This window comes from Hemicordylus capensis, chromosome 7 (genome assembly GCF_027244095.1).
Source record: "Hemicordylus capensis ecotype Gifberg chromosome 7, rHemCap1.1.pri, whole genome shotgun sequence".
Classification (NCBI taxonomy): Eukaryota; Metazoa; Chordata; class Lepidosauria; order Squamata; family Cordylidae; genus Hemicordylus; species Hemicordylus capensis.
Window position 1 is genome coordinate 14,154,245 of NC_069663.1, and position 27,593 is coordinate 14,181,837.

A 27,593-nucleotide genomic window follows, 5' to 3' on the forward strand; every position below is an offset into this window, starting at 1 on the left:
GTCATTTCAGATACTTGCCTGAGTAAATATCCCCCCCCCCCGCCCCGAGATTTATGGTTTTAAACTGAGATGCAGTGCAGGAGAGCCCTCTTTTTTGCGAGGGTTGCGTTCTCGGCTACCACTGCACATACCGAAAACCATGATAATTGAAACTGTGAGGACCTACCGAGTGCTGAGGAACCTAACCTCATCGTCCCCATAGGCGCAAGCTTTCAATTAGCAGTTTCAGCATTCACGCCCCCACGATAATGGAACCTGGGTATATATATAAGAGAGCCAGCGTGGTGTAGTGGCTAGAGTGTTGGACTAGAACTGGGGAGACCCGAGTTCAAATCCCCATTCAGCCATGAAACTCACTGGGTGACTCTGGGCTAGTCATGTATCTCTCAGCCTAACCTACCTCACAGGGTTGTTGTGAGGGTACACATAAACATGTACCTCTGGGATCCTTGGAGGAAGAGCAGGATAGAAATGTAAAATTAGGGTCCATGAAAAATGAGGATATCCTGTACTGCTGTCTTGTGCAGACTGTCACCAGGTGATAGAGCCCTGCAGCTGTTTGGGAGGGCCTGTACCACCCGTGTAATGTTGCAGAATATGTCAGCCTGCACCTTGAACAGGGGTGGCGCTAGCAGTGACCTGCTGATTGGTGGGTTCTCCTCCTTACTTTCACACCTCCAGAGACCACTACCACAGATCGTTCGCCTCATATAGCATAGGGACAGATTCTCTTTCTAGTACTTGGAATTCTATCCTCACTGAACATTTGGATGCCGATTAAGAAGTGGGGTGTTGTAGCCATTGTGACTTATGCAATCCATTTGCCATCAGTCAGGATCCAAGCTCTGAACTGCAACCTCTTATCCAGTGTGGCTGTCCCCTTCTGTCTTTTAGATTTGATTTCCTGCTTGCAGAAGGGAATCCATTACAATCAGGAACGGATCAGGTGAGTGTCTCCTGTGCGAAGTAATTATGGTTCCAACCATTAAGATCATTACAGCAGTAGTTCCCAACCAGGGTTCCTCCAGATGTTGCTAAACTACAACTCCCAGCATCCCCAGCTATAATGTATTGTGGTTGGGGATGCTGGGAATTGTAGTTCAGCAACATCTGGAGGAACCCTGGTTGGGAAACACTGTCCTAGAGACTTCGGTAGTGGGCAGTATAAAACAGTGTTAAATAAATAAGTACATAAAACCTGAAATGAAATAATGACCCTAGCCCAGCTTAGCTGCAGCTTCTACATCTAACAGAAACTCCTTCTGACCCCCCCGAACTGCATCTCTCTCTCCCTCACTCCCCCGTCCCCAGTCCTGAGCAAAGCTTGCAATCCCAACTGTGACATCAACTGTCAGGAGCCAGAAGATTTTGCTCCATAGATCTCCACATATCTTGATATGATATATGTCACATCACATCATGTCATGTCATTAAAAGACATCATGTGTCTAACTGGCTGACATCCAGACTAATGCTGCGCTAGCACAATGAACAAAGTTGCTCGCACACGAGAAGGTTGAATAGCTGTGCAACCTGATATTTGGCTGATGCCATGAAACAGACCAAAGATCTGGTCTGGAGAGAAGAGCAAGCAAGCAGAAATTGTCCCATTTGCTAAGCAGGGTTGGCCTTGGTTCACATTGGGATGGGAGGATACATGTTAACACCCTCAGATATTCCCCTTGGGGGATGGGGCCACAGCTCAGTGTGGGCATCTGGCTGGGGCAAGAGGGGACAGTTGTCCACCACCCCTCCCCCAGATTGAGCCAGTTCCCATTACATTCAATGAGACGTACTCCCATGGGGCATATTCTCAGGAAGGGTGGTATAAGATTGCTGGTTTCCCCCTGATGCCCATGTCTGCATGCTTGTATGTAGAAGGTCCCAGGTTCACTCCCTGGCATCTCCAGGTCGGGCTAGGAGAGACTTCTACTTGTAACCTTGGAGAGCCACTGCCAGTCAGTGTGGACAATACTGAGTTAGATGGACCAATAAGGCAGCTTCCGATGTCCCTAGATCCCTAAAAGTCTGGCAGCCCTCAGGGACATATTTCTGGCTGATGCAATGCACTTCTGAAGGCAGAGCAGCTCATCCAAATTTACTCTCCCCTCCCCACTTCACGCACAGGGCAGCTGTCATGGGGAAGCTCTCTGCAGCGTGAACACAGCTTCCTGGCACATCCACGCTGTCTTAGTCAGGATGTCAGCCAGAATTTCTTGAGTTACTAGTCTCTGGTGTCCCCATTATAATAGGGTCACCAACTGCGGGTACACATCACAGCACATGTCAAATGGCCTGACTGATGTGTCCGAGCAGCAGTCGTTTAGTTTTGTTTGTTTGTCTTATCACATTTCTAAACCTCCCCATATAATATCTCTGGGTGGTTTACCAATTAAAACACAACAATAAAAAACTTAAATCATATAAAACAAATTAAAATAACCATCAATAAAACTTTAAAACATTATAAACGAAAGCCTGATAAAACAGGTGCATTTTCACGTCATTTAAAAATAGCCAGAGATGAGGATGTTCTGATTTCATTTGGGAATGTGATCCAGAGAGATCCATGGAAGAGAGGAGAGCTGGTCTTGTGGTAGCAAGCATGACTTGTCCCCTTTGCTAAGCAGGGCCTGCCCCGGTTGCATTTGAATGGGAGACCAGATGAGCACTGTAAGATATTCCCCTCAGAGGATGGAGCCACTCTGGGAAGAGCAGAAGGCTTCAAATTCCCTCCCTGGCTTCTCCAAGATAGGGCTGAGAGAGATTCCTGCCTGCAGCCTTGGGAAGCTGCTGTCGGTCTGTGTAGACTATACTGATCTAGATAGACCAATGGTCTGACTCAGTATATGGCAGCTTCCTATGTTCCTGTGTTCCAGAGCCCAGGGGCAACCATAGAGAAGACCTGGGTTTGGGTTGCCACCAAACAAACCAGTGGTAACTGCAACCAGACCTTCCCTGATGATCTTCATAGACAGCAGGGTTTATGAAGAAGACATTCTCTTAACTATCCTGGGCCCAAGCTGGTCAGTCATCTTCATTTCCCTCAGTAAATATGGCTGCCTCCTGCCTTTATCTTGAGGTGTGTTGACTATCTGAGCCACCATAGCAAGAAAGAACTCTTGCACTGTGCTTTCCTTTATTCTGTTGTAGAGTTTATTGTCCTGCGGGCTGCAAAGGAGTACCAGGAGACATCTGGGGCAACACAAACCAAGGCTACCGAGATGTGAGTACCGTAGGGTCAAATGGCATCTGTCCTCTCCCTCCAAAAACCCTGCTCACTTGTATAAATAGGTTCCTGAGGGTTGCACAGCCATCAGGGACATATACAAGTGGACAAGGCTGTCCACTGCACCAAGAATCCTTCCACACAGTGTTGCTGAATGCTCCTTGAAGACCTGCAGACCTCCTTCCATTGCCAGTGAGCTGTGGCTCATGTCAGCCTTTATGTTGACCATGGGCTTTGCCCTGACGTGATAGTTTATAATTCTCCAAATCAATTAATGAATTATCAATTCATTTCTATTTATCCAGTATTTGGGTGGGGAAAACATTACATCAAATGGCTGTATATATCTCAACTCCCCTTTCTGATACTTTGTGATACTGTATATGCCCAACATTTAGTTTTCCATTCCCTCACTAATGGTGTTTCTAAAGGAAATGACCATTGCGGCCAGAATTTTATCCTGTTCAGCTTCCAGCCTCCTCCCTCGAGCATAGGAACATAGGAATATAGGAAACGGCCATCTACTGAGTCAAACCATATGTCCATCTCGCTCAGTATTGTCTACACAGACCGGCAGTGGCTCCTCCAAAGTTGCAGGCAGGAATCTCTCTCAGCCAAGGCTTGGAGATGCCAGGGAAGGAACTTGGAACCTAGATGCTCTTCCCAGAGTGGCCCCTTCCCCTAAGGGGAATAGCTTACAGTGCTCACACATGTAGTCTCCCATTCAAATGCCAACTAGGGTGGACCCTGCTTAGCAAAGGGGACAATTCATGCTTGCTACCACAAGACCAGCTCTCCTCCTCATGGTAGCAAGCATGACTTGTTCCTTTAGCTAAGCAGGGTCCACCCTATTTGGCATTTGAATGGGAGACTACATGTGTGAGTACTATAAGATATTCCCCTTAGGAAGTGGGGCCATAGCTCACTGGAAGAACATCTGTCTGCTTGCATGTAGAAGGTTCTAAGTTCCCTCCCTGGCAACATCTCCAAGATAGGGCCGAGAGAGACTCCTGCCTGCAACCTTGGAGAAGCCGCTGCCAGTCTGTGTAGACAATACTGAACTGGATGGACCAGTGGTCTGACTCAGTAGAAGACAGGTTCCTATGTTCCTATGACTTCCATGGTTGGGGAATCTGTCATAGGTTTCCCCTTTCATTCGCTGTCTCCTGCATGTTCCCTCCAGACATCAGTGCTTTGCAAAGCTGCTGTCCATGCCGGTGTAATCTTGGATGAGCAGGGTGGGGAGATCACCTTGTCACGAGAGAAGGGGATCACTCTCTACGAATCAGCCTCTGCCAATGGACTCTATTCACAAAGGTAAGCGGCCCACTGGGCTGATAAAGAATCCTCCTGCTGCTACAGCCTCTGGTCCCTTCTTTGATGGGGCTGGGCTTGGAACGAATTAGGGAAGGGTAGGGGCAGCTCCTAAATGAGATGCCGGGGAGGGGGCCCTCAGGCGGTACCTCCACAATGAGGCAGCAAGTGCAGGCATCCTGCCTCGCCCACCACCGCCTGCATGTTGCTTCACCTGCTTCCCTCTCCTGGCTGCAAGACGGCCCTTCCTCATCACCACCAGGAGGCGCTACGGACAGGGCTTCTACCCCGAATCTCCTTCGGAGGAGAGCGTGTGCGTTCACACACCAGCCAAACTTACCCCGAAGTCCCTTCGAGATCCTTGGAAGCACTTCACACACAAATTGGGCTTTGTCTTGCGAATCCTAGCTAATCTTGATGTATGTCCATGTTTTTAAAATGCTGGTTTTAAGCTACTTTTTCTGAAAACGCGGGAGCAAATAGGGAGAGGCACTGACATAGAATCATTAACATGATAAGAGGGATACTCTCTCTAGAAACTTAAAAAGCTCTCTTTCTTCCCCCCCCTCACCCCCGCCATTGGCTAGAAGGAAAACACAGAGGCATGCCATCTGAACTTGCACCCCCCAAAAACCCCAAGAGCAGAGGGGAGGGACTGCTTCCTCAGTACCGCGAGTGTAATTCGAAGTGGCTTCGCTCAACATTTACCCCGCAGCATGAAGCCATGTGCAAATAACTCCCAGCACAGGTTTCAGATTTCAGGTTGGGCAGTGAGCAAGGAGCTGGTCTTGTGGTAGCAAGCATGAATGGTCCCCTTTGCTAAGCAGGCTCTGACCTGGTTTGCATTCGAATGGGAGACTTCATGTGTGAGCACTGTAAGATCTTCCCCTTAGGGGAAGGGGCCACTCTTGGAAGAGCATCTGAGGTTCCAAGTTCCCTCCCTGGCATCTCCAAATAGGGCTGAGAGAGACTCCTGCCCTCAACCTTGGAGAAGCCGCTGCCAGTCTGTGTAGACATTACTAAACTAGGTGGACCAAAGGGCTGACTCGGTATAAAGCAGCTTCCTATGTTCCAATGTTCTTCCTCTTTGCTGTTCAACCTGAAGTTTAACAGCACCCTCTTTATGTATCTGACAGCAGCAGCAAGATTGACATTTGCATACAAATGGAAGGACATCCATTGCCCGAGTAAAGAGAATTGGATACTTAAAGTGTTAGAGTTGGCAGAAATGGCAACGCTAACAGCATTATTCAGAAATAAATTTGAAGTATTTAAAAGGGAGTGGGACCCTCTTCTTATTTACCTAAAAACATATTATAAAATGGATTTCTATCAGGCTTTTGAGTGGTAACAAAAATGTTTTTAAAATGCCCTAGAGCTGACTTTCGTGTGATTTTTTGGGGGGGTGGGGGATGACGATTAAATTACAGGCAAAACTTGGGTATCGTAACTGATACTTGTTCTAATGATGAGATGGAAGTCCTCTTTGGGGTTTTGGGGGGGTTTTTTGTTTGTGTTTTTCTTTCTTTCTTTCTTTCTTTCTTTCTTTCTTTCTTTCTTTCTCTTTTTTTCCTTTTTGTGTGTGCGTGTGTGTATCTTATGGTGTGAAAAGTTGAATAAAAAGTTTTGGGTTTTTTTGGTTTTTTAAACGTGGCTTTTCACCCAGGCTTTTATATGAGAGTGCACTTTTTACCACTGCTGCTGCTTTGTGTTTTGTGTGTGTGACTGTTATATATATGTTTTTAAACTTTAAAACTTTAAAATAGAGATATACTATTTTTGTATTTATATTTAATGTCTGTGTTTTTTGTATTTTAATTGTATATTGATTTAATTATATTGTAAACTGCTTTGGAAGCACCTTAAGTGGCGCAGCGGGAAAATGCTTGACTAACAAGCAGAAGGTTGCCAGTTCGAATCCTCGCTGTTATATTTCCCAGACTATGGGAAACAACTATACCAAGCAGCAACGACATAGGAAGATGCTGAAAGGCATCATCTCATACTGTGTGGGAGGAGGCAATGGTAAACCCCTCCTGTATTCTACCAAAAAAACCCACCTGGCTCTATGGGCGCCAGGAGTCGTCACTGACTTGACGGCACACTTTACCTTTAAACCGCTTTGGGGTTATTTTAATGAAAAGCGATATAGAAACCGAACAATGAATGAATGAATGAACGATCGTTCCTCAACAGGGCTAATAGCAGCTTTGGGATTTGTTGTGGTCTAGATCAGGAGAATGGCATGGGAGTTGAACACAGCTCTGCCAATGTCACTGCTGCAATCAAAACTGGAGCCCATGTGGCTGTATTACAGTACGAAGGGTGGGGGAAATCAGGAGATAGGATGCAGTACGTTATTGTTTTCAGACTAAGGAGAAATGCTGCATCCACATCCATATCCTTTCTGTCTTTTGTTTTTCATTTTGAATAGGGGATCCTTATCTGAAAAGCGCCTCATCTTCCATAAAGGTATGCTCTCCGTTACACTCTTCAGGCAGGACGTAGCAGCCCTTTTGACATATCACAGGACACTTATTTTATTTATTTATTTTTATTTATTTATTTGATTTGTATACCGCCCTTCCAAAATATCTCAGGGCGGTTATGCATTTATATACTTCTCTTGAGGGCGCCAAGTGCTTCACATATATTAAATTATTGTAACCCTTACGACAGCCCCCAGGCCCATAGCCAGCTGGTGGCATGGAGTGTACCTGCCACACCAAAAAACTCTCTTTCCTCCCCAGCCTCACGGACTGTTTTCATTGAACATTTTATAATTTGCCTCCCCAACTTCTGCAATCCCCCCAAAAAGGTTTTTGAGGCTGGTTACAGGTCTGGACAGCCCTGTAAAGTATGGGCGTATTATTATCCCCATGCTGCAGATGGAACGACTGAGGACTCTTAGTCAGGTCATGGGAGAGACAAGGTTCAAACGGGCGGTGGGGGGGGGGACTCCTCTGTGCTTTGGAACATAGAGCTCATTCTCATGATCAAAGCAAGGTTTGCTTATTGGCAAATCCCAGATTGCCAAGCCACATGCACCCAGAGGAACATAAGAAGCTCTGCTGCTGCCTACCAAGTCAGACCATTGATCCATCCAGCTCAGTATTGGCACTAGCTTTCTAAGGTTTCCGGCAGGAGTCTCTCCCAGCCCTTCTGGAGATTCCAGAGAGGGAACTGGGGACCTTCTGCATGCAAGCAGATGCTCTTCCACTGAACTATGGGCTCATCTCCCAAGGGGAATACTGTACAATGTTCACATGTCATCACCAACTCAAATGTATACCAAGGCAAATCCTGCTTAGCAAAGGGAACAGTTCATGCTCACTACTGCAAGTCTGGCTCTCTACCCCAAAAGGTTTCAGGCAGGAGTCTTTCCCAGCCCTACCTGGAGATGCTACACTGAGCAATGGCCCCATCCTCTAAGGGAATATCTTGGAGCACAGAGCATGTTGTGGGGGCTGCAAATAACCCCCTGATCCCAGATTTGTGCTGCAGCCAACCCACATTTAACTGGGATCGATCACGAGAGTCCCAATCTCAGTTAAATGTTGATCAGTTGCAGTGTGGATCTGGGATCAGGAGGTTTTTTTACAGTCCACATTCCACAAAAGTGAGCATAACTCAGCGATCCAATCTGGGATTTGCCAGTAAAAAGCCAGACATTGCTTTAGTTGTGAGAACCAATTGAATGGAGAACCAGCATGGTGTAGAGGTTAGGGCGTTGAACTAGGACCAGAGAAACCCAGGTTCAATTCCCCGTCAGCCATGAAACTCACTGGGTGTCTCTGGACCATTTGCTTCTCTCTCAGCCTAACCTACTCTCAGGGTTGTTGTGAGGATAAATATAATCATGCATTGTACACCGCTCTGGGCTCCTTGGAGGAAGAGCAGGGTAGAAATGTAAAAAATAAATAAATGGATACACCAGCCCATCATCTCTTAGCCACTATGCTGTACCAGCTCCCATCAGCTTCTACGCAGCTGTCATTTGCAAATTTGGCTGCTTTCAAGAGTTGGCTCTTTTCTGCCTTTTACTCATCAACACCTGCTCAGGCTGCTGTGATAGTAGCAGGAAACATGGAGGGGGGACACAAGCTTAAAAACATCACTGCTCTTTATTGTTAGGCTCAGGATCTGCAGAAGCTCCACCCGACAGCTTCAGCTCCCCAAAACGACCTGAGCTGCAGAGGTCCAAAAAGCACTACTCAACAATGCAGCATCTCCTGGCATACATAATACAGGCCTCAGTGCTTTTCACAACATTAAATTCTGCAACAGTGGCATGGCAAAGGGAGCAGAGGTCTGTGTTCGCCCCCATCCCTGGCTGCCCTGCTGGGGTTTTTTGGGCACCCTGTTAGGGCTTGGGGTTGTTTTGGGGGGGGGGGCTGTGTGCATGATTTCACATGCAAGGGGGCATGGCCAGAGCCCTGGAGCTCATTCCCAACTGGCGTCTGCTTGCTGGGCATGTTTATTTTATTTTCTCTCCCTCATATTTTGTTCATGCACCCAGCAACCAACACAGGATGGGGGGAATCTGGCGGCCCCCAGGAGCTGGGTGGCTCGAGTTCTTCGAACCCATCCACCCTATTGTAGTTCTGTTCCTGTTCTGCAGCAAAACTGGAAATTGTAATTACTCCCTCCCAAGATTGATGTGAGGACCAACAAAGAAGCAAGCATGAATTGTCCCCCTTTGCTAAGCAGGGTCTGCCCTGGTTGCATTTGAATGGAAGACTACATGTGAGCACTGTGAGATATTCCCCTTAGGGGAGGGGGCCACTCTGGAAAGAGCACCTGCATGCTTGTATTGCAGAAAATTCCAAGTTCCCTCCCTGGAAGCATCTCCAAGATAGGGCTGGGGGAGACTCCTGCCTGCAACCTTGAAGAAGCTGCTGCCAGTCTGGGTAGACAATGCTGAGCTAGATGGATCAAGGGTCTCACTCGGTAGAAGGCAGCTTCCTATGTTCTATGTTCCTAAGAGCATGTCCCTGTGCTTCATTTTGCAGACTGCAACAGTGCCCTGCAGGTTGCCAGCTTCAACGCTTCATCCTACTGGCATGAACAGAACGTCCTGGGGGAGAGTCAGGCCTGGGGAGCTGAGCAAGCCGCTTTTGGGGCCAATGGGGGCTCCTGGGCAGCGGATCAGAGTTCTGTCAGTGAATGGCTGGAGATAGACTTGGGCGGAAAGAGGAACATCACAGGTCAGTAAGTATCAGCAGCTTTTGTGTGGGTGTGCACCTAAAGTGAGGGACATGGCAGAGGCTTACCAGATCATGCCTGGTGTGGGGAATCTTAATGAGGAGAGGTTTTGCTCCCTCTCTCATAAGAACAACCCTGCTGGATCAGGCCCAAGGCCTATCTAGTCCAGCATCCTCTTTCACACAGTGGATCACCAGATGCCTCTGGGAAGCCCACAGGCAAGAGGTGAGGGCATGCCTTCTCTCCTGCTGTTGCTCCTCTGCAGCTCATCCTAATGCTAGAACTCAGGAGTCACCCAATGAACTTAGGGAGCTTTCCATCTGAACAAGGGTATACATCTGTACATCATCATTCACACATTCTGTGGCACACAGATACAGCAGTACACTTCCTCTCTGCACCATGCATTTGAGGGGCCTGTACACAGGTTCACCTTTAAAATGAACCCAGGTACAATCATTCAGACATACACATGTATGAGTGTATATACATCTGTACACTCATACAATATAATGTCTGAATAGGACTATAGTCAGTAATTTCTCTCTTTTGCTCCCTGGCATGTCTAAAATAATTGTGTAGCGATACTCACTTGATGTAAGTATCCCCTTTTTTCAGCTGACATGGATGGAGATCATAGCATGGTGTTTATTCAGCTGGTCAATGACCGTAATAAAGGAATCTATCTAAAATCATTGACAGGTTATCAAGGTATCTTTAAATGTATATGGAGTTTTTGTCAGAGGAACACAGGAAGCTGCCTTATACTGTGTCAGACCATTGATCCATCTAGCTCAGTACACTGACTGGTAGTGGCACTCAGAGGTTTCAAACAAGAGACTTTCCTGGCCCTACATGGGGATGTTGCCAAGGTGTGAACCTGTGACCTTCTGCATGCAAAGCAGATGCTCTACCACTAAGCTATGGCCCCCACTACCTGCCTGTAACCACCTAATGGCACAGCGGAGAAATGACTTGACTAGCAAGCCAGAGGTTGCCGGTTCGAATCCCCACTGGTATGTATCGCAGACTATGGGAAACACCTATATTGGGCAGCAGCGATATAGGAAGATGCTGAAAGGCGTCATCTCATACTGTGCGGGAGGTGGCAACGGTAAACCCCCTCCTGTTTTCTACTGTAGACAACCACAGGGCTCTGTGGTCGCCAGGAGTCAACACTGATTCGAGGGCACACTTTACCTTTACCTTACCTGCCTGTAACTGACCGTTCTTGCTTTCACCCTGCATCTGAGGAAGTGGGTTATAACCCACCAAAGCCCGTGCATTAAAATATTAGTCTAAAAGCTGCTGTATTATTCTTTTTTAAATTTTCAAGACATATGCCAGCCCTTTTTCATAGCACACCAAACATGGCCTATTTGGCTCTTTGGAAACAAAAAGTCTGTATGGAGCCTGGAAGCTGAACAGGGTTCCTTTTATATCCTTCTCTTCCCCTCCTTCCTTCCTTCCTGCCTCCCTTTCATTCTTTGCATCCCTCCAGCCTCTCCTTCCTTTCCCTTTCCCTCATTCCTTCCTCCCTGTCCCCGTTACCTCAGGGATATGACTGTGCCAGGCCTCCGAACAAGTTTCATATTGTATCCTGGCAAATTCACTTTTGTTTCAGGAGGCCTCCAGAGAAACTGCGGCTTTTGTGTGGCGGCCCCAGAATGCCCTTGTTAATTGGCGTGAGGGAAAATAGAGGCTTTGTGAAGCGGAGTGGCTGGAGGCCGAATGGAATGCAGGAAAAGAACCGGCTTGGCAGAGGGGGGGGGGGGTGTCCACTCTGATCACCTCTCAGACTGATGCTTTTTGGAGCAAGGAAAGAGAGTGAAATATCTGGATTTATTGCCTGGAAACTTTTCAGGAGCTGCATCTCCATCATGACCCATGGGAGAGTAGGGGATTAGATAAATTCATGGATGAGAGGTCTGACAAAGACTATTACACACGGCAAGTATAGACTTGCAGGAAAATGTTGCAGTAAATCCCTGGGCTGCAAGTTTCCTGTCTGTGCCTAAAGTTTTAGGCACCTTTCCCCCTCAGAAGCAGAAGGGGTTGTGACTGTCTGGAGGGAGTATTCTTCAAGCAGAGAAATTCCACGCTCTTTTTGTTCAAGCCCTCCTTCCCCGCACTCCTTGCCGCTGAGTTAGCTCCACCCACCTGGCTGTCTGTTAACTGCCTTCTGAGTCTGTGCACATTCCGCTTCATTGACTTACATTGGGACTGGTTTTTATTGGGAGGGGGGGTGCCCCTTTGGGTTTTCTTTTTCTTAAGGTGTTTGTGAAACCAACATTGGTGCAGGTTATCCTGAGTCTGTCAGCACCTCCTTCTCACCCAAAGGTGCTCTGGTTATGCATTCATATGGATCTTCAACGGAAATAGCTCAACGGAAATAGATTTAAGGAAGTTCAATGGAACATCTATGTTCAGAAACATTGTACTTTGGAATATTAGATAGAATTGTAGGATTTTAGATTTGGAAGGGGCTCTAGTAGAGGTCTTCAAGTCCTACTCTCCTAAAAAAATCGCATTAGCTTTTTTAGCAGCTGCATCACACAGCTGGCTCATGTTCAACTTATTGTCTGATAAAACACCTAGGTCCCTTGCATGTGTATTGGTGTAAAACCAGGTCTCCACATCCTGTATTTTTAATGCATAAGCTTTTGTGGGTTATAACCCACTTCTTCAGATGCATTTGATTTTTCTCGTTCCAGTGGAGGACTTTACATTTGACTCTATTAAACTTCATCGTGTTAGTTTTGGCCCAATATCTGAGCATGTCCAGATCAAACTGAATCTTGATTCTGTCTTCTAAGGTATTAGTTATATACCTCCCCAGCTTTGTGTCTTGAGGGGGTGTGATTAAACACACTAACAATCTCTGTGGGGTACCTGAGCTGAAGGTTTGCAACAGATGGGGCACACTTGTTTAAAAAAAAGGTTGGGAACCCCTACATTATATAATGCTGACCTACATAAGGACAGCCCTGCTGGATCAGGCCCAAGGCCTATCTAGTCCAGCATCCTGTTTCACACCAGATGCCTCTGGGAAGCCCACAGGCAAGAGCTGAGGGAATGCCCTCGTTCCTACTGCTACTCTCCTGCAACTGTTATTGAGAGGCATCTTGGCTCTGAGGCTGGAGGTGGCCTATAGCCAATCCAACTAGTAGCCATTTGATAGATCTGTCCTCCATGAATTTATTGAAACACCTCTTAAAGCCATCCAGGCTGTTGGCTGTCACCACATCTTGAGGCAGAAGGTTGATTATGCATAGTGTGAAAAAGTAGTTCCTTTGGTCAGTCCTAAATTTCTTGGCCATCAGTTTCATGGGATGACCCCTGATTCTAATGTTATGAAAAAGGGAGAAAAATGTATCTCTATCAACTTTCTTCACACCATGCATGATTTCATAGATCTCTGTCATGTCTCCTCTTGGTCATCTTTTTTCTAAACTAAAAAGCCCCAGGTGTAGTCTTGCCTTGTAAGGAAGATGCAAGGAACCTTTTCAGTATAAGGCAGGTTTACCCCCACTAAGTTGGTGCCCCTGCTAACTGATCAGAGAGACATCCTTAAAGTGATGATTCTCTTAGCAGCAGGAGAGCAACTGAGCATATCCAACCCTAGCACAGAATCCCTCCAGTGGCTGCTCTTGGTTTCTACCTTATGTTTCTTTTTAGACTGCGAGCCCCATAGGGACAGGGAACCATCTTCTTCTTATTTTTCTATGTAAGCTACTTTGAGAACTTTGTACAGGCAGACCTCACTCAACGCGGATTCCTTATCTGTGGGTAATACACAGATTCACATATCACAGTCGGGTAACTGACACTCAACTTCAGCATACAGGGGGCGGGGACAGTAAAAGGGGGGTTAGTTTCATGTATCTGAGGTTTGGAAATGGCTGTAAATGACCTCGGAGGTCATTTCCGGATGCCATTTTGTAAAAGGGTACAATTTTGTGGCTCATTTAGTGTTTGTTTGTTGTTGTTTTTTAAAAATTCCATAAAATAATTGTGGGTAAATGGAAGAATTTGGACTTCTGGGAGGCATTGCTACATAGTTGGAGGCCTACAGAGCATGGTAGGGCACTTAATTTTTTATTATTATTATTTTATTTTTTTTGCCCTTTTTCACATTTCTGGGCTTTTTTTTCTTACAATTTTGACCCTCCGGGAACCTAACCCCCCAGTTCCCATAGGTATAATGACTCATTATTTGTGATTTCGTTACTCGCAGTTGTAGGCAAGGAACAGAACCTCCCATGGATAATGAGGTACACCTGCATTGAAAAAGTAAGTAGAGTGTGCCATCAAGTAGACTCCTGGTGCCCACAGATCCCCGTGGTTGTCTTTGGTAGAATACAGGAGGGGTTTCCCATTGCCATCTCCAGTATGAGATGATGCCTTTCAGCATCTTCCTATATCACTGCTGCTTGATATAGTTGTTTCCCATAGTCTGGGAAACATACCAGCGGGGATTCGAACCAGCAACCTTCTGCTTGTTAGTCAAGTATTTTCCTGCTGCACAACTAAAGGTGGTACATCTGTACTGAAAAGCAATCTATAAAAGCAAACATTATTAAATCCTTCTGCCAAATGTACGCATTCACATATTTTCAGGTATAATCTTGTCTTTTAACAGGGATTATAACCAAGGGATCTTCTCATAACTATGACTACTATGTAAAATCCTACCGAGTTCTCTTCAGCAGGGATGGCAAGAACTGGAACAGCTACAAGTCCAACAGCGGCAAGGAAGAGACGGTAAGGCAGACAAGAATTGGGGATTGCCTACAGGAACTGCCAAGTCTATTTAGTTAGTTGTGGTATTTCTATCCTACTCTTCCTCCAGGGAGCCCAGATAAACATATATAGTTACGTTTCTCCTCACAACAACCCTGGGAGGTAGATTAGGTTGAGAGAGCCATGCCTGGCCCAAGGTCACCCAGTGAGTTTCATGGCTGAGCGGGGATTTGAACTTAGGTCTCCCCAATCCTAGTCCAACTCTTTAACCACTACACCACACTGGTTCCAACTAAGATGGCCTCTCTCTCCCCCAGCTGCCACCACAAAGCTAATGGGGCATATATTGCTGTGAAGGGAGGGGAGGAGAGGGGAGGGGAGAGGGAGAGAGAGGGGGAGGAAAAGACAGAGAGAGTAAACCCTGGGAGCTGTCATCTCCCAGTTCCCCACGTTCCAATTGAGTTAATGTACAGCTTTTTACAGGCACTTATTTATTTTAATTTTAATTTTTTTTTTACATTTATATCAAACTCTTCCTGCAAGGAGCTCAGAGTACATGGTTCTGTTTATCCTCACAACAACCCTGTGAAGTAGGTTAGGCTGAGAGAGATGTGACTGGTCCAGAGTCACCCAGTGAGTTTCATGGCTGAATGGGGATTTGAACTCAGGTCTCCCTGGTCCTAGGACAACACTTTAACCACTACACCACACTGGCTCTCTTATTAAATCACTTATGGATTTTATGTAAGCTGTGTTGGGGGTTTCCTCTGAAAAGCCTCTCAGGGCTGCACAACTTTGGCCCTCCAGCTGTTTTTGGACTACAACTCCCATAAGCCCCAGTGACAGTGGCCAATAGTCAGGCATGATGGGAGTTTTAGTCCCATATCTGCAAGAAGGCTGAAGTTGTGCAGCCCTGCAAAGAAATAATAAACATGGTAAGGATTGCATCAAGACCTTCCATGAGAAGAGCACTGAACACTCGATGTGTGCTACTGGCTGACCTGATGAAGAAAATTACTCAGAGTAGCCCCACTGAAATTAAAACAAGGTAGCCAATGCCTAACTTAGGGCTGCTCAGCTTTGGACCTCCTGCAGATATTGGCCGACAACTCCCATAATCCCTGGCTATTGGCCACTGTGGCTAGGGATGATGGGAGCTGTAGTCCAAAAACAGCTGGAGGGGGGCAAAGTTGAGCAGGCCTGGCCTAACTTGTCCTTTTAATTTTAGTGGGACTTCTTTGAGCAATTTCCCTCATTGTATCAGCCAACATCAATGTTGATCAGGGCTCAGGTGGATCATGTCCCTTCTGAACAGACACCCGTGACCCATTTCCCATTTGCGTGTCCCATTTCCCTTCTTCCATCTCCGCACATTCCCAGGTCTTTGAAGGAAACAGTGACAGCCGCCAAGAAGTCTCCAATGCCTTCATCCCGCCCATCTTGGCCCGCTACCTCCGCGTCGTCCCCCTGAGCTGGAACCAGAGGGTCGCCCTGAAAGTGGCGCTGTTGGGGTGCCAAGCAGCTCGCCCGAAAGCCCCGCATCCCTATAGCAACAGTGGAAGTAAGGACTGGCCAGTTGTACCTCTGGATCAATGCTTGTCGATTTAATGCCAGGTGGATCGTTCTAGGAATAGAGTAACGTAAGAAGTTGCCTTCAACTGAGACAGACCATTGGTTCATCTTGCTCAGTCTGGTCTGCACTGACTGGCAGCCGCGGAGAGCTTGTCTTGTAGCAGCAAGGATGAATTGTCCCCTTTGCTGAGCAGGGTCTGCCCTGGTTTGCATTTGAATGGGAGACTCCATGTGAGTACTGTGAGATTTTCCCCTCAGGGGATGCAGCTGTTCTGGGAAGAGCACCTGCCTGCTTGTAGGCAGAAAATTCCAAGTTCCCTCCCTGGCAGCATCTCCAAGATAGGGCTGGGAGAGATTCCTGCCTGCAACCTTGGAGAAGCCGCTGCCAGTCTGGGTAGACAATACTGAGCTAGATGGACCTATGGTCTTACTCGGTAGAAGACAGCTTCCTATGTGCCACTCCCCATATGGACCCTGGGACCTTGCAGGTCAGCTGTGAGCCCTCAGCTAGGGCCTGACTTGGCAGACACCTGGCACTGGCCTTGCCCTTTGTGGGTAAGGAATAGGATAAGCAAGCAATGCCTGAGGTGTGGTGCATTAAAGAGTCATAAGAACAAAAGAACAAAAGAACAGCCCTGCTGGATCAGGCTGAAGGCCTATCTGACCCAGCATCCTGTTTCACACAGTGGCCCACCAGAGGCCTCTTTCTGGGAAGCCCACAGGCAAGAGGTGTGTGCATGCCCTCTCTCCTGCTGTTGCTCCCCTGCAAATGGTAACAGTAAAGTGTGCCGTCGAGTCGGTGTCAACTTCTGGCGTCCACAGAGCCCTGTGGTTGTCTTTGGTGGAATACAGGAGGAGTTTTCCATTGCCATCTCCAGTATGAGATGATGCCTTTCAGCATCTTCCTATGTCGCTGCTGCTTGATATAGTTGTTTCCCATAGTCTGGGAAACATACCAGTGGGGATTCGAACCAGCAACCTTCTGCTTGTTAGTCAAGCATTTTCCCACTTCGCCACTTAAGGTGGTACACCTGTACTGAAAAGCAGTCTATAAAAGCAAACATTATTAAATCCTTCTATCAAAATGTACGTATTCACATATTTTCAGGTATAATCTTGTCTTTTACAGGAATTATAACCAAGGGATCTTCTCATAAATATGACTACTACGTAAAATCCTTCCGAGTTCTCTTCAGCAGGGATGGCAAGAACTGGAACAGTTCCCATAGTCTGGGAAACATACCAGCAGGGATTCGAACCGGCCACCTCTGGCTTTGAGAGGCATTTTGCCTCTGAGGCTGGAGGTGGCTATAGCCACCAGACTAGATCATATAAGAGCACAAGTCTTTATGGGATTCTTCTCTTTGCAGCTCACGACAGCACCAAGGAGCAACCCATCCTAACCAACAGCCCTCCCGCTTTCACCTCAATCCCTGGGATCATTATCAATAAAGAAAAAACAGGTAAGTGCTGCTTCCCAGCGAGTGCAAGAAATAGTTTCTCCTCGAGTCAGAGCAGGGGTGGGAGGGTAGGTGGATTCTGCCTGTGCTCTGTGTGGGGGTGGGTGGGTGGGGGTGTCTGTCTGTGTGCACGCATGCACATATTTTAGGTACCAGTGGCCTCCCATGAGCGATCTCACCCCATCCCTACATGGGCATACACACACACACACACACACACACACACACACACACACACACACACACACAAAATCTCTATCTGGCTGGTTGACGCATGTAAAGAATAGCTCACCAACAGAGACATAAAGCATTAGTCATTGATTGATTGATTGATTGATTGATGCTAGAATCAATCCCTGATTCTATTGATTGATGCTAGAATTAGTCCCTGCTAACTGAGAAAAGTTTAAAAGTGGTGGTTCTCTTTATTGAGCAGGGGGAGAGCAACTGGTCCTCTCCATCCCCAGCACAGCATCCCTCCAGTGGCTGTTGCTGGTGTCTATCGTATGTTTCTTTTTTAGATTGCGTGCTCTTTGGGGGACAAGGAACCATCTTTATTTATTTTTATTTCTCTATGTAAACCGCTTTTGTTGAAAAGCAGTATATAAATATTCATAGCAGTAGCAGAATCCTGTTGTTAACTCACAGAAATTGTCTTGAGTACCATCAATGTTTGTTTGGCTATAAAGTGTTTGGAATATGATACTCCTTAGTAAAATAACATCCTATAAATACCGAGGAAAACATACAGGCTGACATCCTGACTAATTTTATCAGAGGAAGTCCTGTTGAAATTTAGTCACCCTTTAGATTACTCCATCGGTTAGTTCACACGATCTTTCATAGAGTAAGACAAGTATCCTACCCAAGGTCGGGAAGTGTGCACACTCCCATTTTGTGATCATGTGCTTTTAAAAAGCAAGGTTGGTGGATGGGAAGCAATAGTTTGTAAGGCTGCTGCTGGGTAGGAAGGTTCAGTCTCAACCAGCAGCTACACCCAGCTGTTGAGTATTTATTTGGTAGAGTATTTATTTATTTATTTATTTATTTATTTATTTAACATTTTATATCCCGCTCTTCCTCCAAGGAGCCCAGAGCGGTGTATGACATACTTAAGTTTCTCCTCACAACAACCTTGTGAAGTAGGTTAGGCTGAGAGAGAGGTGACTGGCCCAGAGTCACCCAGCTAGTCTCATGGCTGAATGGGGATTTGAACTCGGGTCTCCCCGGTCCAAGTCCAGCACTCTAACCACTACACTACGCTGGCTCAGATGGACCAGTGGTCTGTCTTGCGGCATAAGGCAGCTTCCTATGTTCCTACATCTATGAGGATGGGGCTGTATCATAGGGGAAGAGCATCTGCTTTGTGTGAAGAAAGTCCCAGGTTCAATCCCTGGCATCTTCAAATGGGGCCGGGAAATGCCCCAATAAACTTGGCAGATGATACTGAGCTAGATGGACTAATGGTCTGTCTCGGTATAAAGCAGCTTCCTTTGTAGGGACATAGGAAGCTGCCTTAATACTGAGTCAGACCATTGGTCTATCTAGCTTAGTATTGTCTACCCAGACTGGCAGCAGCATCTCCAAGGCTGCAGGCAGGAGTCTTTCTCCACCCTATCTGGAGATGCGGCCAGGGAGGGAACTTGGAACCTTCTGCAGGCAAACCAGCGGATGCTCTTCCCAGAGGGACTCCCGTCCCTTGCCTCCGCTCACTCTGTGAAGCTTGCCATCCCCAGCAAAGGCGGGTTTGGGGGGGAGAAACGCGGTGAAAACACCCTTGGCAGGCACTGCAGTGAGATGGGGGGAAGCAATGCCCCAGCGAGTGGAATGCACCACTTCAGTGAGGGGGTGGGAGGAACGCCGGGACGCAGGCTTGCACCGCCTGGAATGGCCCGCTGGTACAGAAGCAGCTGTCTGCTGGGTAGCTTCTCTGGCCTGGCCCTGCACACCAGCTGTAAGGTTTCAGCCTGGTGGATGGGGAAGCGAAAGGGGGAGCAGGAAATCTTTTGCGGGGAACCCCTGCTACCCTTTGCTAGGAGTCATCCCTAGTTTGATCACAGCAGCAGTGCTGGAGGAGGAGGCGTTTGACCCTTGCTTTCTGCACTGGTTTCCTGATATAAATCCCGCCCACCCAAAGCTGCTATGAACCCTCCAAGGGGATGTCAGCAGTGTTCCCTCTAAGAGCGGTTCCCAGATATTGCTGACTACAAACTCCCATAATCCCCAAGCAAAAGCCATTGCAGCTGGGGATTCTGGGAGTTGTAGTCAACAACATCTGGGAATTCCTGTTAGAGGGAACACTGGAGGTCAGTAAATACAAGCATGATGCTGCATTGTTGTTTTCAGCCCACATGCAAAGTGGGCTATCTTCTGGAGGGGGAGATAATCTTTGATTGACCTGACTCCCTTCTTCCCCAGGGCCTCCATTACTGGTGATGCTGTTGATTGGAGGATTTGTGCTAGTCTCTTCTGCCCTCTTGCTGCTGGTTTTCCTCTGTCGTAAGAAGAGGTGAGTCACACCTTCCCTCCTTCTCCGCCCTCAGCCCTGCAATTGGCAGAATCCTGGGCCAGCCCTAACTTATTATTGATTATTATTTATTTATTTTTACATTTTATATCCCGATCTTCCTCCAAGGAGCCCAGAGCAGTTGGGTTGGCAAACTAACTTCAACTCTTGGTTACACATCTTGGCTTAAGGCCCCAAGGCTCGCAACCAATCCAGATCCCTGCCCTGTCTTCATTTTGTCTCCATTCCTTCAGCTGTTCTCCCCTCATCCCTTCACCCAGTTTGTTCTTCCCCACATCTCTTCAGCCAGTTCATTCATTCTCCTCCCCTTCCCCCCCCCCGATCTCTTCAGCCAGTCCCCACCTCCACCATCCCCATCCCTTCAGCCAGTTCTGCCGCCGCTGCTACTTTCTCTTGGCTGGCCAGCCGCCTCTTTCCAGCATTCCTCTCCCCCTCCCCTCACTTGCAAACTCTCGCGAGAGCTGCCACACATGGGATTAGCGACAGGGATGTCTAAGAGAATTATATACAGAGATTGGACCAAATTGCTGGAAATTCCTCTTCTTTACCTTTCCATTGGGGGGCAGGGAAGAGAAACCCAGTTCAAATGCCAACAAGGAACACATATCGGTTATCCAAAGTTGCAAATCCCAGTACTGTATTATGATCCTTTTAGTGACACCCTCCACCCCCAATGCATGAGAATGGCCTGCAAAACTGCCCTGTGCTCTTGCGGCTGGGAGAGGGCTCCATGTGCAGGAACACGCTGTTGAACGTAACTGAAATTCTTCTCCCTCCCTTGGCAGAAAGACAGCAGTGGATCAGAACTGTGGCCTCATAAAAGGTAAATCACCCCAAAGTGCAAAGAACAAGCGTAGCCAAGAAGAAAGTGGATCACATTTGGGAGACAATGAGCAGATTGTCCCGTATTTCTGGCAGTGGGGTGGTGGTAGTGGAGACCCCCTTGTCTTTTTTGCCTGACAGATCTGCCAGCTTTTATGTGCTGATATACAACACAGGGTAATGTGGGTGGCTCAGCACTGCCTGCACTGCTGTGTGTGTCTAAACCACCACCTGCTGCAGAACAGGGCTCTTCCACTCCAGGCAGTGTTGCGGAATTACCGTTGTGGAATTTTAAGTCAGAGTGGAACAGCCCTGTTCTGCAACACTGCAGGTGGTGGTTTAGATGCACACAGGGACGTGAGCAGTTCTGAACCACCCCCGTTACCCTGTGCTGTATATCAGCCACCATCTACTGTCAGACAAGGTCCAGCACCGGAGATGACAAACTTCTTGGTAGTGGCAAGGAAGACCAGAAGGCAACTGGTGATGTGAGAGAGAGAGATAGATAGATAGACAGACTCAGAATGAATTTTACAGACAATATGGTGATGTGAGATTGTTAGGTCTGCTTGGGTTATGCTTGGGTTTTGTAATTAATTAATTAATTAATTGGGCATATTTGTATACTGCCCTAAACTCACATCTCTGGGCGGTTTACAGTAAAACAGATTACAAACAAAGTTAAAACAATTTTTAAAAACCCGGTGGATTCTGTAAGTTAGTTAAAAGAGGATTCTGTAAGTTAGTTCAAAGGCAAATAAATGTGTCTTAACTGCCCTTTTCAAAGCTGCCAGAGATGGAGGAGCTCTTATTTTGGCAGGGAGCACATTCCAAATATGTTGGATTATTGTAACTCAATTTGTATACTGGTGAATGGGTGGTCATCTTTTTGATGTATTTAGTATTCTGATATATTGACTGCAATAAACGGATTGTTTGATTGACAACCTTGCCTTTGGTTGACTTAACTATCTTCATTTTGGGGCCCCAGTCTGGAAGTAGCTCTCCCATTCATGTTTAGGGGTGGCTCTATTCTGGGAACTAGTGAATGGAAGCTAGCATAATATAATCTATGTGTCAAATTGTTGCTAAATTCCTTTAATTTTCCATGCAGTAACTACACTTCGGAAGCACAGAGTGGGGAGAGTGCTGTATGCATGCTACTGTTAGCAGCACTTGCACATATTGGAATTAGGAGGCTGCCTTCTACTGAGTCAGACCATTGGTCCACGTAGCTCAGTAGTGTCTACACTGGCTGGCAGCAGCTCTCCAAGGTTTCAGGCAGGAGTCTCCAAGCCCTACTTGGAGAGTCTCCAAGCCCTACTTGGAGATGCCGGGGATTGAACCTGGGACCTTCTGCATGCAAAGCAGATGCTCTACTGCTGAGCAAGATGCCAGCCAGTGTCAATCAAACCATCTGTCCTTTTATCTACTGTGTGGTGCTGGTTGCTATGAATGCATTAAGTGGCTTGGAATTGTCAGAAAGTTCTGCCAAAGATTTTGCTGCCAAATCATGCGGTTCTTTCTCTGAATGGAAATATTTTTTCCAACACCAGTAGCGCAGTTGCTTCCAGCTTTTTTGTTGTTGTTGCTCCCAGTGACCAGTTTTTCATTTCAGGTTACCCAACCTCAGAGGCTAGCCAGGTATGTTCAGGAGGAAGCCTCCAGCTCTCTGCCTCCGAAATTGGCTCGTTCCTTGGAGCTGAGACGCCCGTAGATTTCAGCAGAGCTCAGTCCCCAGGTGAGTTTTGCATCTGCTTCAGGAAATCTCAGGTTCAGTCCCTGACAGCATCTGCAGGCAGGGCTGGCAAAGACTCCTGCCTGAACCCTTGGGGAGCCGCTGTCAGTCAGGGTGGGCAGTACTGAGCTAGATGGACCAAGGGTCTGACTCAGTAACTGGTAACAGGACTGCAGCTCAGTGGAAGAGCATCTGCTTTGCATGCAGAAAATCCCAGGTTCAATCCCTGACAGCATCTGCAGGCAGGGCTGGGAAAGACTCCTGCCTGATCCCTTGGAGAGCTGCTGCCATTCAGTGCAGACGATGCTGAGCCAGATGGAGCAAGACAACTTTTAATAAGACAACTGGGTTGTTGTTGTTTTGACATTACTTTATCATTGCATCTTTGCCAAGTAAAAATAAGGCTTTATGATTTCTATTTCCATTGTCCCTTTGGTTTGAATAGTGTGTGTGTGTGTGTGTGTGTGTGTGTGTGTGTGTGTGTGTGTGTGTGAGAGAGAGAGAGAGATACGAAGGGGCCTTTTAAGCTTGGCATGTCTTAGGGGCTCAGCCAGTCATAATTTAATTTATTTATTTATTATTTATTTATTCGATTTCTATACCGCCCTTCCAAAAATGGCTCCGGGCGGTTTACACAGAGAAGTAACAAACAAATAAGATGGGTCCCTGTCCCCAAAGGGCTCACAGTCTAAAAAGGGCTCATTATCCAGTCCTATTGGGGGGAAAACCAGAGTCATCCATCCCAATGGGATGTATAGGGTACCCCTCTTTCAGAGGGGCGTGTCCCTCATTTCTCCGCTTCTCCTTTCTCCGGGGACAGATTATGCAGAGCCAGACGTGGTCCAGCTAAGCCCCAGCAGCCAGACTGCCCCCACCACCTTCAAGCCCGCCCTGGACGAAGGCTACACACTCCCCCTAGTGGTGAACCACTACGACGTGCCGGGCCAATACCACGAGTACGCGGAGCCCTTGCCGCCCGAGCCTGAGTACGCCACGCCCTTCACCGAGCAGCCCGCAGTGCCGGAGGGCGACGCCTGCAGGAAGAACATCTGTGTGGTCAAAGTCCTTCCATCACCCCAGAGCCAGGCCGGGTCGCTGGCATCACCGGGCTGCCCGGAGCCCCAGCTGCAATACGACTTCCCCAGTCCGCGGCCGGCGGGGAAAGCGGATAGCACAGCGGGTGACGTGGGCCTGACGGACGGCTCCGCGGAGGCTGGCGCCATCTACATGGAGCCTCAAGGCGATCGGACCCTCAGCCCAAGGGGCGAAATTCCTGCTGCCCAGGCAGCGACGTCTCCACAAGGCAGCTGCTTCCAGCTCCAGGACTCCGCCCTCACGCACATCTATCACGAGCCCCTGTGAGCCACACGGCAAGAGATCCCGTGCCAGGGACGGCCCTTTCAGGAGGCGAGGGGAGGTGGTTGCCTCGAGTGGCGGGTTATTGGGGCGCCCACAAGATGCACCGCCCCTGCCACCGCCGTTGGAGCAGCTTTTCGTGACTGGCCTGACCCTCGCAAGCTTTCCAAGCAACCCCTCCCGTCACACTCCTGGTAAAGCTTGCAAGCAGCACAAGGAGAGAAGAGGAGGCTGCTGGCAACCTTGCCTCCTCCCCGCCAGTTTTGGAAGGGGGCTGTTCCCCCAGGGTCATAGGGCAAGGCCGCCTTTGGTATTTTGTCTCGGGCACCATCATACCGTTGGCTGACCCTTCTCTGTGTCCAAGATCCTGTGCTTAGAATGAGGCCGAAGATCTCTGCACAGAGAATGGAGGGTCTTCTAGCCGAGGCATCCGCTTGGTCTCCCACCAGCAAAAGGAAACGTTTCTTAAATGACTCGTGGTCTCGATGCTCACCTTCTGGAAAGCTTTGGCCCTTTGAACTCTTGTGGGGTGTGGCTGGGATGTCCAACTTTAACAATTACCTCTGGGTCATCCTCACTGGGACTTGAAGGAACCATTATGTCTGTGTCAGGGTGTCTGTAATAATATATTATGTATATAATTTTCTCTGACGTTACCAATTTTGTTGTTGATAATGATAGACATATATAATACACTCGGAAACAGGCCTTGTTCCCCAGGAGTGACAGCCGGGAAGGAGGAGCGTCCAGACAGGCAACAAGCCCCATCATGTTCCATCATGTGGAATCATGTTCATATGCCCAACTTGTAGGTCAGAAACAGCCCTGTTTCTGCCATATGAAACATAGAAAGCTGCCATATAATGAATCAGATCATTGGTCCATGTAGCTCAGTATTGTCAACCCAGACTGGCAGCGGCTTTTCCAAGGTTGCAGGCAGGAGTCTCTCTCAGGCCTATCTTGGAGATGCTGCCAGGGAGGGAACTTGGAACCTTCTGCATGCAAGCCTGCAGGTGCTCTTCTCAGAGCGGCCCCATCCCCTAAGAGGAATATCATGCAGGACGTACTCATGTAGTCTTCCATTTGAATGCAAAACAGGGTGGACCCTGCTTAGCAAAGGGAACAACTCATGCTTGCTACCCCAAGACCAGATCTCCTCCCCTGACACTGGATCAATAGCTACACACACAGTTTTGGTCAGATAACCAACATTACTGTCTTTAACAGTGCCAGTTGCCTGTTTTGGTGAGGTCGGGCCGAAGAAAAAGAGGGTTTCAATCAGAGCTGCACAACTTCAGCCCACCAGGTGTTGGTGGACTACAACTCACATCATCCCTGACTGTTCGCCACTGTGGCTGGAGGTGATGGGAGTTGTAGTCCACCAACACCTGATGGGATGACGTTGTGCAGCCCTGATTTAGATGCTTTCGCAAATGGGCGATGTGCATTGTGGAAGATGGCAGCGCCCTCTGTTGGTCAGCTAAGTCCTAGCAGCTGTGTGTGTGCAACAGCCATGCAGATGGATCTCTGGACAGCGGCACTTTGGTTTGATGTCAAAGCACCTCTCCGCACTGGTGCCCCAATTTAATTTGTGCTGCCCATATGCAGAAAGTGGTTTCTACACACAGATTACCTCTCTGGGGAGGAGAGGTGGTGTTATGGTAGCAAGCATGAATTGTCCCCTTTGCTAAGCAGGGCCCACTCTGGTTTCCATTTGAATAGGAGACTCCTTTGAGCACCGTAAGATGTTCCCCTTGGGCGATGGGGCCACCCTGGGAAGAGCACTTGCCTGCTTGCATGCAGAAGGTTCCAAAGTTCCCTTCCTGGCAGCATCTCCAAGCGAGGTCTGAAAGAGATTCCTGCCTGCAACCTTGGAGAAGCCGCTGCCAGTCTGTGTAGACAATACTCAGCTAGATGGTCTGACTCAGTAGAAGGCACCTTCCTATGTTCCTAACCTGGAGTCTCCCATTCAAATGCAAACCAAGGTGGACCCTGCTTAGCAGAGGGGACAATTCATCTTGCTACCACAAGACCAAAGGCCACTGTGGCTGGGGATGATGGGAGTTGTAGTCCAAAACAGCTAGGGGCTCAAGGCTAGGAACCCTTGGCCCAGGGAATACTCCAGGCCACAGTTTCTCAACCACCGGTCCCTGGACCGCTGCCAGTCCCCAAAGGGTTGAGTGCTGGTCTCTGCATGCTGCCCCGCCACAAACAACTGCAATCAAGGCACTCACTTCCTCAATTTTGCACATGGCACGGAAGAGGGAGAGGAGGAGTATCAATCATGGAGGCACGGGACCCTGCTTCCACCTTGCCTCCACGTGCTGCTGAGATCTTCCTACAGCTATCTTTATCTAACTTCAAACTGTATGCAGCATGGGGGCATCGAGGAAAAGGTATGGCAGTGGGCGCCACTTGAAGGGCTGCTGGTTCCTGCATACTCATTATTTGCAGCCCAAGGTTGATTGATTGAAACCCAGCTGCCTGTTGCAGCCGAGGCGTCTTGAGAGGGAACCCTGTTTCCCTCTTGCATCGGTGGGGCGTTGTGGTCCCTTGGCCCCCTATAACACCCTGGTCTGCAGCGCAGGTGGCCGCCGGTCTGCAGCGCCTTTGTGACCTCGCCAGGGGGTGGAACCTCTGGCCGGGATCATGCCGTGGTGAGGGCTAAGCGGCGGAGGGAGGGAGGAGGGTCGCCTTGGCTCGGGCTTTGCAGAAAGGGAGTGCAGGTGGACCTTCCTCGGGGGAGGGGGAGCAAGCACACGTACCAAGGAGGGCTAAGTGGCGGAGGGAGGCGGCGTGGTACGGGGAAGAGGCAAGAGACCATTTTGTGCATTCATGCAAAAGGGTCATTGGATGAATAGCACTGGAATGAAGTTATCCTGGGAATTTGATGCCCAGCACGGTTCGTATCTCATCCCAACTGATTTGAAACCAGCTGCCTGTTGCGGCCAAGGCACCTTGAGAGGGAACGCCGTTTCCCTCTTGCATTGGTGGGGCGTTGTGGTCCCTCGGCCCCCTATAACCCCCGCTGGTGGAAGATGGCAGTCCCTTTTATGACCTCGCCGGGCGGGGGAGGGACAACCTCTGACCGGGATCATGCCGTGGTGAGCGCTAAGTGGTGGAGGGAGGAGGGCTGCCTTGGCTCACCTCGCAGCAATGCGCAGGCAGCATGTGGGACCACATGAGCTGTGTAGCCCCAAAGGCAGGCTGGTGTGATTGGCGCACGCAGGGGAGTTGGGAGGGGGGCACAGAAGTGCGTGCTGCGAGAGAGGATGGGGAACACCTGCCACACTCTGGTGTGCAAGCACAGCGGCAGCAGCTCTTGGACCCAGGCGACCTTCTGAGCGTGGTCCGGTGCACCATTGCCTCGCCCACCCTGAACAGTGCCTCGTCTCCTCAGCGAGGAAGACGAGGCATCCACCACTACAACACCCCGCGCCCCCCACCATCTCAGAATTGCCCCCTTCCCTTTAACACCAGGTCCCCACTGCTCTTCTTCACATTTTCTTTCACCATTAAAAAAAAAAAATTCTGCACCTGCCACGTAACTGTTTTTAAGGAGTTTTGGAGGAGCTGCATGGATTTCATTAGGTCCGCCTCACAAAGTGCACATCTAAGAGCAGGATC

The 27,593-nt window shown here is 48.4% G+C and overlaps 1 protein-coding gene across 3 annotated transcripts in view; it reads left to right on the forward strand.

The window, feature by feature from the left end:
* LOC128333081 (discoidin, CUB and LCCL domain-containing protein 1-like) overlaps positions 1-24,622 on the forward strand; it is a 50,922-nt gene extending 26,300 nt beyond the window's left edge. For 2 of the 3 annotated variants that reach the window (XM_053268146.1, XM_053268148.1), the window contains 12 exons: positions 895-946; positions 3,154-3,226; positions 4,413-4,546; positions 6,978-7,015; positions 9,556-9,750; positions 14,391-14,512; positions 15,872-16,052; positions 17,434-17,526; positions 19,942-20,032; positions 20,836-20,873; positions 22,491-22,613; positions 23,431-24,622. In XM_053268146.1, the coding sequence (XP_053124121.1) occupies positions 895-946; positions 3,154-3,226; positions 4,413-4,546; positions 6,978-7,015; positions 9,556-9,750; positions 14,391-14,512; positions 15,872-16,052; positions 17,434-17,526; positions 19,942-20,032; positions 20,836-20,873; positions 22,491-22,613; positions 23,431-23,972 (1,682 nt within the window). In that variant the 3' untranslated portion in view covers positions 23,973-24,622. Of the gene's footprint in view, positions 1-894; positions 947-3,153; positions 3,227-4,412; positions 4,547-6,977; positions 7,016-9,555; positions 9,755-14,390; positions 14,513-15,871; positions 16,053-17,433; positions 17,527-19,941; positions 20,033-20,835; positions 20,874-22,490; positions 22,614-23,430 lie in introns of all 3 variants that reach the window. The other variant, XM_053268147.1, reaches the window with a different exon arrangement.
* Positions 24,623-27,593: the final 2,971 nt, after the last annotated feature.